The sequence below is a fragment of the Panthera tigris genome, chromosome D3, assembly GCF_018350195.1.
Source record: "Panthera tigris isolate Pti1 chromosome D3, P.tigris_Pti1_mat1.1, whole genome shotgun sequence".
NCBI lineage: Eukaryota > Metazoa > Chordata > Mammalia > Carnivora > Felidae > Panthera > Panthera tigris.
In genome coordinates this window covers 80547182-80558602 of record NC_056671.1, presented here as the reverse complement: position 1 = coordinate 80558602, position 11421 = coordinate 80547182, and the positions used below count along the sequence as shown (strand labels likewise).

Here is an 11421-nt window from a genome sequence, read left to right as displayed (position 1 = left end):
TGGTACTCTGTGCTGCAGGTGGAAATTGTCACGCACGCCTCCTTGCGCACATATGTGAGGTTTTCTCTACTCCTGTGGCCTCCGATCGTGCCTGTGAACATGGAAAGCAGGCAGCTTCGCAAAGCTTCCTGTTTTTGTTTTGTTTTGTTTTCGTATTCGTGTAAATTCTGATAGAGGAAGAAATATCCTCTAAAACCAAGGAGCTTGAATGCTCCCGGCTAAAGGCCAGGCCCGCGGTCAGCACCGTCTCTGTGCCCCGGACTTCTTCTCCGTGGCTCCTGCCCCCACTTCGTCTGTCAGAAGGCTTTAGGGCATGTGACAGGTTCCTGACATCTACATCAGGGAAGGGAAGATCGTCAGGGCCGGGGTGGCACGAGGGAGCTCCGTCCTGCTGGCACAGAGTGGGTTTGTTGTATGGCTTAGCGTAAGCAGTGCCCGTGGAGTGGATGCTCTTTTCCTGGTGATTTGTTGACCCTTTTTTTCCCTGAAATTTTGCTGGCCTGTGGCATAGCTTCTATTTATAGTAAATGATCTAATACTATATAAAAAGACTTGTGTAAAAATCCCGTGATTATAGGGATATAAAACCCAAGGGCAACTCTTCTGGAGTATTCTCGGTTACATTTGTGTTTCCTTTTCTTAGGAATTTAGATCATCTGGATAGGGTTCCTTCCTGCATCAAATAGGACTTGCCGCCTGGTGCAGCAGATTCTAAGGTGGTGTCCTTTCATGTCGTGGCTTTATTCTTCACGTTGTGTCTTCCTAGAGCTAGAAGGGATCTTTGGCGTCACCAGCTTCTGATCCCTTTGCTTGAAGGTGAGGCCACTGCAGGCTCCCCAGGTTCTGCTCAGCCAGTGAACGAACGGGCCGCCCGCCTTGGGCCCGCAGCTACATGTGGGTGCACGTGTTGACGCGTCTGTGCCCTCATTCTGTCTGCCCCGTGGCGTGGCGGCCAGTGTCAACAGAGAAGAACTCATGGAAATACCGAGAAGAAATGCCTTTCTGCTTCTCTCGGTGACCCCCCTTGGAACGTAGAACATTCCTATGTCAGAGGCTAAGCTCTGGCTTTGAAAACATTATCCAAAAAAGGAAACTAAAACAATAGCTCATTGTCGGTACCCATTAGTATTCTTAACTGCTGTTTTACAAAGTTCTATCAAAGTAAGTAAGCACTGAAATATGTGCTTTTTTCCCCCCCTTTCCTTCTTCCCTTCCTTCCCTCCTTCCTTTCCAAAGACTAATTGTTTTCCATGGTAAGCACGGGCTGGCCTCTTCCTGCCGTCTCTCTGGGCTGTGAACCTCTGGGCACGGCCAGGTTTGTCCTGGGCTCTGGGTGGGTTTCCCTTGGTGACCCCTTGTCTAGAGAATCTGTGAGTGGCGGGTCACAAGCTCCCACAGGCCCAGAGCGACCCTTGGCCTTGAAGGATAAAGTCACCTGGCTCAGCCTCTGAGGAGGGACCCGAACTGAGGTCCCAGGCCTTGGTGAGTAGGTATGGTGTGCGTATCTCTGTATTCTGCCCGCCGATAGGGAACCCCAGGAGGGCAGTCACAGCTCTGGTATGGCTCCAACAGGAGTCTTTGTGTAAGCTTATTTATTAGATGTATTGTTTTTATTTTTAACAACCTAAGGTGTTAACTTGAGATACGATTTATGTACAGTTTATTTTTCACGTGAATTATGTTTTCTTTTCAACGACCTGAGATGTAATTGATGTACCGTAAACCACACCCACCGAAGGGGTACAGGGCGCGCTTGGGTGGCTTAGTCGGCTCTCAGCTCAGGGCTTGATCTCAGGGGCGTGAGTTTTAAGCCCTGCATCAGGCGACAATGCTGCATGTGAAGCCTACTCAAAAAAACAAAAAACTAAAAATAAATAAAAAAGAGTACAGTTTGATGGCTTTTGACAGATATATACGCATGTGAAACCACCAGTGAAATGGACACAGAACGTGTCCATATCTCTAGGGTTCCCTTTGCCTCTTTGCTGTCCGGGCCTCTCTCCACATCTGGCTGCAGGTGATCTCAGACCTGCTTTCTGTCACTATAGATCAGTGGCATTCCAAGAGGAGCTTTTTACATTTCGTTTCCTTTCTGTTTCCGGCTTTACTGAGGTATAATAGACAAAAACTGAATGTATTTGAGGTGTATCACGTGATGATTTGATACACATTTACACTGTGAAATGTTTACCGCCTCAAGCTGGCTCACACATCCATCACCTCACATAGTTATTGTGTGTGTGTGACTATGTGAGTTGAGAACACAGAAGGTCCACTCTCTTAGCCGGTTTCAAGCAGACAATGCAGTGTTCGGAACGGGGGTCACCACACCGTACGTGAGATTCCCAGAACTTACTTATTTTATGCCTAAAAATCTGTAGTTTGGCCAACATTTCTTAACACATGTTTTTGAGTTTGTGCAAGAGTTTTTTTGTGAAAATGGCCAAGAAAATTAAGCTCTCCTGTTGCACCATCAGATTTCTGACACTACTATCTGTGCATAGAAAACTAGACTCCCTAGTTATTGGAAACAATTGCCTTTACTTTAAAAAAATTCTTTAAAAAATAGTTTTAGACACCTGCATGGCTTTGATCATTTTTGTGTCCTCTTTCTAACAGGTGGTGCTGTGTATATCAGTTGACGTATCTCAAGACTACAGCCAAGTAGAAAATGTCATAAAACAAGTAAGGGGCCGGGTTAACCGGAAAGAATTCACTTGCCTTTCGATTGGTTCTTACTGTTTTAGCGTGCAGTGTGGAGCTGTTAAATCATCTCTGTAGGTTTAATGGTTTTATAGATTGTATTTATTGGCACTGATCTGCTACGACGCGATTCTTCTCTTTCTTATTGCCTGCTCTCATAAATTTTTTCAGGCACAGGAAAAACTGGGCCCAGTAGATATGCTTGTGAACTGTGCAGGAATGTCGCTTTCGGGAAAATTTGAAGACCTTGAAGTTAGCACTTTTGAAGTAAGTAGACATTTGTGTTTTTCGCTGGTCGAGTAGGCCATATGCTAGAAGTAGAACGGGGCCACAGGCGAAGGCTTTACCAACGGCATAGATAAAATGCGTTCAGGATTAATAGAAGTTTTAGAAGGCGAGGGGAGGGTTCGACAAGGTTTTGGTTCCAGCGCCGTGACCATCCAGCGTTAAGAATTCAGACGGGTCTCTGGACCATGGCTTCCCGAGCTGTAACACGGGGGTGACCCCTCCAAGCGGACACACATCGCTGTGACGACTCACCGAGCTACTCCCTTTAAGAGAGGTCTCTGCAAGCCCAGGGCTGCTGGGTTTTCATCTCAAGCGTCAGGGTTTGGGAAGCCAAAAAAGCTCATGAGCAGACCCTTTTGAGTTCTGAAATCAAGACGAAAAGACCATGCATCATGTTTCTGTTTATACTTTTAAACAAGTTTTCCAGGGAACTTCTCTTAGTAATCTATGTCAGCTCTAAATAAATGGACATCGGTTTTGAAATCTTTCTTAAGTACAAGACAGTCTTTTAGGGGCGCCTGGGTGGCTGAGTCAGTTAATTGTCTGACTTCAGCTCAGCTTGTGATCTCCCGGTTTGTGGGTTCGAACCCTGAGTCCGGCTTTGTGTTGACAGCTCAGAGCCCGGAGTCTGCTTCGGATTCTGTGTCTCCCTCTCTCTCTGTCCCTCCCCTCCCCCTCAAAAATAAATAAACATTAAAAAAAATTTTAAAACAGGTTTTTAGTTGACGTCCTATCAACTGTCTTTTTCTTCACGTTCCATTAGCCTTTACTGCTGTAGTGGATTTTTTTTTTTTTAAACGTTTATTTATTTTTGAGACAGAGAGTGACAGAGCATGAATGGGGGAGGGTCAGAGAGAGAGGGAGACACAGAATCTCAAACAGGCTCCAGGCTCTGAACAGTCAGCACAGAGCCCGACGCGGGGCTCGAACTCACATGCCGCGAGATCGTGACCTGAGCCGAAGTCGGACGCTCAACCGACTGAGCCACCCAGGCGCCCCTGTAGTGGATTTTGAACGCTTTACCCCGCGAAGGTAAATGCCATCCCCCTTTGGTGGAGAAGGAGACTGCGGGCCTAGTAGTTGAGATGCCTTGCTTCTGGCGGCCTGTGGGAAGGCGTGTGGCCTGTGTGATACAAAGTCCAGTCAGAGGAGAGTCCAGACGTAGCTGTGAGCAGAGGGCACCTGATCTGGGGCTGGGGTGTGTTAAGGCTCCCTTATCTACTCGGCCTAAATGAGGCAGTTGTCTTGACCTGCACGCCTTTACTGTAAGTAATCGAAGGGGGACTTTGAAGATGATTTCAACAGCTGGACGAAGAATCGGTTGGGGAAGCTCGTGGTCGCATTCGTCTCGGTGTGACGTGCTGAGGGGGCCAGCAGGAAAGGGGTCGGGTGTGTATGAGCGTGAGCGAACGTATGAGGATGTGTGAGTGTGTGTGTGAGAGAGAGAGATTGAGAGAGAGAGAGAGAGGCTAACGGAGGGGGAATCCACAGACCCACCCTGACTGAGCACGGAGGGCGAACTCAAGGAACTGACCAGGAGCCTCTACAGGCCAGAGGGGTGGGGAGTCAGCTCTTGGAGCGATGTGGAGTGGAGCAGGGGCCAGAACCGCTGGGGCCTAATGGCCACCACGGGGAGTTTGGATTTTAGTCCAAAACCTTTTGAAGGGGCTTAAGGTCAGCTGGGTGGTGGTGTGATCTGCGTTTCGGTTGTTAGAGGTGCTTTCTGCCTGCTGCATCGGGAGGGAAGGTAGTCGAGGCAGGAGGCAGTGATGGGGAACCTCGGAGTGAGGGGTGGGGGACGGAGGTCAGCACGCAGTTGGCGGGGGGAGGAGTGGGCAGCTGATAGCAGGTGTCGGAAGCGGTCTCAGCCCAGTGAGAACCAGACTTTTTTTTATTTATTTATTTACTTTTAACGTTTTATTTATTTTTGAGACAGAGGGAGACAGAGCATGAGCAGGGGAGGGACAGAAAGAGAGGGAGACACAGAATCCGAAACGGGCTCCAGGCTCCGAGCTGTCCGCACAGAGCCCGACACGGGGCTCGAACTCACGAACCGCGAGATCATGACCTGAGCCGAAGTCGGACGCTCAACCGACTGAGCCGCTCAGGCGCCCCGAGAACCAGATTTTTAAAAAGAGAGGACTGTTAACCCAAAGCCTGTTGCCTCTATCGGTGACCGGGCCTCCCCCCCCCGGCCCCGTGTTCATGGCCCGCTCTAGAAGGGCCCTCTTCCCGGCTGAGGCCGGTATCTGCCCCTCGGCTGTCCCCCTTCTCCGTCTCCGTCCCTTGCCGTGTCGTGGTCACATCTGGATGTGTGCTCATCGTGGGTAAGGCCTGTTGGAACGCCCACTGCTAGGCTTGATGCATTTTCTGAAGATAAGAGTTCATTTCTATTTAAAATCAATTCGCTTTCATTTTTTTTTTTTTGATTGTTTTGTTTTGATGATTTGTTTGTTTGCTTGGTTGGTTTTAGCTTTACTGAGGCCCACAGGGTTCTCATGCACAGAAGTTGCCTGCACAGGATACTTGTTAGAACTCATCGCTGGGGGGGTCTCAGCACATGCTGTATGATTCCCCGGGGAGAGGACTTTGGGAAATTTGCCTGGTTCCTCTGGATTTTGGCCCAGGTGCCTTTTGCCCTTGCTGATTTTGTTTTGTGCCTTTTCACTGTCATAAATCTTAGTCACGGGTATGATCGGGGCAGAGTTCCGTGAGGTTGTCCGTGAATCACCGAAACTGGTGGTGGTCCCGGGGAACTTCTCTTAATTTTCCTTTTTAATGGTTTTCTTTGTGGATCCTTGGAACTATATTTTGTTTTAACTACCTGTGGATTTTAAGGATAATTATTGTCAGCTTTTGATTGGGGTTACATTGAGTCTAGATCCACATGGGGATAATTGACATTGTAACAATAACCGAGTCTTCTAACCTGTGAATGTAGTGTATATCTCCCATTTATTTACATTTTCTTTTGCGTCTCAGCAGTGTTTTGTAGGTTTCAATGTATGGGTCTTACACATCGTTTTTCAGCATTTCCTGTTTTTTGATGCTAGTGTAAATGGCATTTTTCATGTCAGTTTCTGAGTGTTCATTGCGAACGAACGTAGAGAAATCCAATTGATATCTTTGTATTGATCTTGCAGTCTTGCTAAAGTCAGTTATTGATTCTAGTGCTCACTGGCTTTTCTTCATTCAAGATCATGTCATCTGTAACAATTTTACTTTTTCTGTTCCCATCTGGATACCCTTATTGTAGAAGTTGTGAGAGCAGACATACTTGTGGTGTTCCTGATCTTGGGAGAAAACTTTTGTTTTGTTTTGTTTTTTTTAATCATTAAGTATGATGTTTTCTGTAGTTCTGTTTTGCTTTGTTTTGGTAGATGTCTTTTATCAAGTTGAGAAAGTTCTTTTCTATTCCTAGCTTGCTGAGAGTGTTTATAAGGAATGGAGGTTGAATTTTGGCAGGTGTTTTTTCTGCATCTATTGGGAGGATCACAGAATTCTGTTTTTAGTTTGTTAATATGGTGAATTACACTGATTAATTTCCCATGTTAAACCAGCTTGCATTCCTGGGATAGACCCAGTTGTAGTTTTTTTCTGATTTTTTTGTAAAAGTATTGCTGACCTCTTAGCATAAGTGGGGGAGTATTCCTGCCTATTCACTTTTCTGGAAGAATTTGTGTAGGATTGATATTAACCTTCTTTAAATGTTTGGTAGAATTTACCACGGAAGCCTAAGGTTTTCTTTGTGGGAAGATTTCTAACTTTAATTCAATTTCTTTAATAAATGTAGGGCTACATCTATATCTTCTTATCTATTTGTTTTGAGTGACTTTGGTAGCTTGTGTCTTTCAAGGAATTGGTCCATTTCATCTAAGTCATTGAATTGACTGGCAGAGTTATTCATCATATTCCGTTATTGTCCTTTTAATATCTATAGATAAACACCTGACTTTTCATTTCAGCTCAGGTCATGATCTTGTGGTTCATGGGTTTGAGCCCCACATTGGGCTCTGTGCTGGTAGTACAGAGCCTACTTGGGGTTCTCTCTCTCCCTCTGTCTGCCCCTCCCTGGCCTCTCAAAATAGATAAATAAACTTAGAGTTTGTAGTGATGTCATCCCCCTCATTCTTGAGATTGATAATTTGTGTCCTTTATCTTTCTTGACCAGCATGGCTAGAGATTTTTCAGTTTTATTGATCTTCTTAACCAGCTTTCAGTTTTGTTAATTTTCTGTTTTCTATTTCATTTATTTTTTCTGTTTTCTATTTCATTTATTTCCTTCTTTTATTTTTAACATTTTTTTCTGCATGCTTTTGGTTTAATTTGTTCTTATATGTATGTATGTATGTATATATATATGTATATATATATATTTTTTTTAATTTTTGAGAGAAAGAGACAGAGCACAAAGGGGGAGGGGCAGAGAGAGAGGGAGACACAGAATCCAAAGCGGGCCCCAGGCTCTGAGCTATCAGTACAGAGCCCGACGTGGGACTTGAACTCACAAGCTGCGAGATCATGACCTGAGCCAAAGTCAGATGCTTAACCAACTGAGTCACCCAGGCGCCCCCAGTTTCTCTGCTCCTTGCTTCTAGCATTCAGCTTTCCACTAAGTTTGTTATCACTCGCCATGCTGATTTTCAGCTTCCAAAATGTTATTTTCTTTCCTGTTGTCTGTGCTCTGTGGGTTCTTGGCTTTACAAAAATTTATCTTTTTTTTTTTTTTTTTAAACGTTTTATTTATTTTTGAGACAGAGAGAGACAGAGCATGAACGGGGGAGGGGCAGGGAGAGAGGGAGACACAGAATCTGAAACAGGCTCCAGGCTCTGAGCCATCAGCCCAGAGCCCAACACGGGGCTTGAACTCACGGACCGCGAGATCGTGACCTGAGCTGAAGTCGGACGCTTAACCGACTGAGCCACCCAGGCGCCCCAAAAATGTATCTTTTTATTGAGATTTTAGTTAGGTCTCTAGAAGGGAGCTGAAGTGAACACTTGGGTTTAGTGTGCTATCTTTTCGGGGTACTTTTTAAGAGCATTTTTGTTATTAAGACAATATAATGATATTAAAAGACATTTTGGGAAAAGTGGGAATCCCAACATCCTAACACAATCATTTACAGTGTTCTGGAGTTCCTTGGTTTTGCACCTATGCACGTGTACTTTTGTGTAATATTTGAATTAGTTACAGTCACTGTAAATATAGTATGCAATGAAGTGTTTGGTTTCACATGGTGATAGATGTAGTATTTTTACAGGACTTTAAATATAGAAACATTTCTTAATATTTTATTTATCTTGAGAGAGAGAGAGAGAGAGAGAGCACACCCATGCACGAGCAGGGGAGGGGCAGAGAGAGAGGGAGAGAGAAAATCCCAAGCAGGCTCCACTCTGTCATCACAGAGTCTGACACGGGGCTCGATCTCATGAAATGAGACCATGACCTGAGCCGAAATCAAGGGTCAGCCTCTTAACCAACTGAGCCACCCAGGTGCCCCTTAATATAGAAACAATTTAATGCCAGTACTCTTAGATTTCCAAGTTAAAATGTAAGGTTTTTGAGAGTTGCCAGGATGAAAGGAAGATATACTCTTGGTACCTACGTAAGTTCTTACCCATCATGATGTAAGAGCCAACACTGACCGAGCAGGTGACGGTGGGTCAGAGGCTATGCCTTGACTTGTGTTTCCTCTTTCAACGCTTGCAACAACCCTGTGGCTACTACCTGCACTAGCCCTGTGTGCAGCTGCCGAAATAAGTAGTGCCTGACTCTCTTGTTCATCATCCAATAGGTAGTAACCACAGTCCATGCCGTTAACCACGTCCTAGTCTCTTTGTGATGTTTCCGAAGCTTGGAACTAACAGGGCCAGAGATCCTTGGGGGGCTTTTTCCTAAAACTGTTTTTCAGAAAGTATTGCTTGCAGTACACAGCATACTTTGGATCAGGAGAAGACTAATCCTGACCGGTTTTCAGCGATGACATCACTGCCGTCACGAGGAGAATAAGAGACTAGACTGAAGTAGGCTTGAGAGGGCAGGTCATGGGCACCGGGGCGCATTTACAGCATCACTGCATCGTTCATTCCCTCGATACATCCCTTGGGCTCCCAGTCACTTGGGCTCTACTGGCCCTCAGATCCGGAGAGCAGACAACTGCCGTGGAGCGCAGCCCTGAGGCTTTGACCTTGCTCACTCCTCACGTGGCCCTTTGTTCCCGGCAGAGACTAATGAGCGTCAACTACCTGGGCAGCGTGTACCCCAGCCGAGCAGTGATCACCACCATGAAGGAGCGTCGTGTCGGCCGGATAGTCTTTGTCTCGTCCCAGGCAGGACAGCTGGGATTATTCGGTTTTACGGCCTACTCTTCATCCAAGTTTGCCATCAGGGGACTGGCTGAAGCTTTGCAGATGGAGGTAAACGCTGTATTCAGTTTCACAGTTTTTATCTTCCAGCTCGGCAGTGGATGTTCCCCTTTGGTTTGCAGCTACTTGCCACGTGTTGTCGTCTCACGTTAGACATTTGTAGACGTGACGTTAGCGAAAGGGCATCGGCTCAGCCCTTGAATTCTGCAGGTAACATTTTTCATCGCATAAAGACTCTACTGGGGATAGAAGCAAAAGGGCTAGGAGGTGTTTCGCTGGCTTAATTTAATACACAAAGTACTACTTTATATTTACTCTGTATTTTTCAGTCTAATACCATGTGAGCCTGCGATTCTCTAGAGGTGTTTCTTTAACGAAAAGATCTCTGGTTTAAGACCGAGTGATGAAATTAGCACGTGTTTGAGGGAAAAGCTTGAATCAGCTCCCGTCTAGCTCTCAGCTGTGAGACAAATCATTTAACTGGGTCTGTTTCCTTTTCTGTAAAACAAGAGGGTTGGATTAAAAATATCATTTGGCTCTCCTGAGACTTATACTTTAGTATCTTAAAGAAATCTTGATGACAGCGAATGCTTTTTATTTTCACAGTTAAGAGAACGTGTTGTGAAAGAGGGTGTGGTTAGCATTAGCATCGAAATAAATGCTTGTCACGATGTGGCAACCTTCACACAACCTCAGCTGTGGGAAGCTGCCTGCCGCATTGTTGTCCAATGGGGACGCTTAGAAAGTACCACACATATCTATCCCAAATCACACGCTGAAAAGGCAAGGTAAAATTCTTTCTATTGTAACTTGCACTGAAATGTAACACTACATCGTGATGTTAAAAGCCCGGAAGAAAATTCATTTTGACCAACCTTCTCATGGTAGGAGCGTGTGTGACCTGGGGATCCTGTTTAATAATTTAGGTTAGGGGTTGGCAACTTTTTTCTGTAAAGGGCCAGATTGTAGGCATTTTAGCCTTCAAGGGCTGGATGGTGTCTGTCGCGACTACTCAAGTCTACTGTGAGAGCAGGAAAACAACCATGTGCAATAGGTAAATGAACAGAGATAGCTGTGTTCCGATAAAACTTTATTTGCAAAAAGAGGTAGAGGGCCAGATTTGTCCATAGGGCCATAGTTGGCTGATCGCCGATTTATAAAATCCCCAGAAGAGCCCTTGATGGTGTGTGACAGAGCACCACATTGCCCAGCATCACAGTGCAGATGAGTTGTCCAATCAATGACAGAATCCTCATGCGCCACTTAGAGACTGGTAGACTGTGCCATTCTCATCGAAAAGGAACCAGCCCCAAATTTCATTTTCGTCAACTTTCTTAATACTCATAATCAATAAGGGGCACCTGAGTGGCTCAGTCGGTTAAGCCTCCGACTTTGGTTCAGGTCATGATCTCACAGTTTATGTGAGTTCGAGCCCCACATCGGGCTCTGTGCCGACAGCTCAGGGCCTGGAGCCTGCTTCAGATTCTCCGTCTCCCTCTCTCTCTGCCCCTCCCCTGCTCATGCTCTGTCTCTCTCTCTCTCTCTCTCTCTCTCTCTCTCTCTCTCTCTTTCTCTCTCAAAAATAAATAAAGATTTAAAAAAATACTCATAATCAATAATAGCTCTTTATAATATGTTTAGCCAATAGGACACGTAAGGCTGTGAAATTTCAAACAAGAATGCCAGCATTTCTTTTGAAATTTTTACTTGGAAAGTCCCTTTGCAAATAACCATTTATGTTTTTATTAAAATGTTTATTTATTTTGAAAGAGAGCAAGAGTGAGCACGCACATCCGTGCACATGAGCAGGGGAGGGGCAGAGAGAAGGAGAATCCCAAGCAGGCTCTGCATTGTTGGCACAGAGCCCAGTACGGGACTCGGTCTCACCAACCATGAGATCATGACCTAAGCTGAAATCGAGAGTCAGGTGCTTTGCCAACTGAGCCACCCAGGCACGCTTATAAAAGTTTTGGGAAATCTGTGAGGCAGATGTCGTTTTGCCACCTTATAGAAAGGAACGCTGAGTTTTGGTAGTTCATGGAGTTGCTTAAAGCCGCTTTGTTA

The 11421-nt window shown here is 45.5% G+C and overlaps 1 protein-coding gene across 1 annotated transcript in view; it reads left to right on the top strand.

Annotated features, from left to right (window-relative positions):
* KDSR (3-ketodihydrosphingosine reductase) overlaps positions 1–11421 on the top strand; it is a 39780-nt gene that overhangs the window by 9221 nt on the left and 19138 nt on the right. Inside the window, exons 4-6 of the mRNA XM_042961951.1 lie at positions 2620–2685; positions 2875–2970; positions 9217–9408. Coding sequence (XP_042817885.1) covers positions 2620–2685; positions 2875–2970; positions 9217–9408 — 354 coding nt within the window. The remainder of the gene's footprint in view (positions 1–2619; positions 2686–2874; positions 2971–9216; positions 9409–11421) is intronic.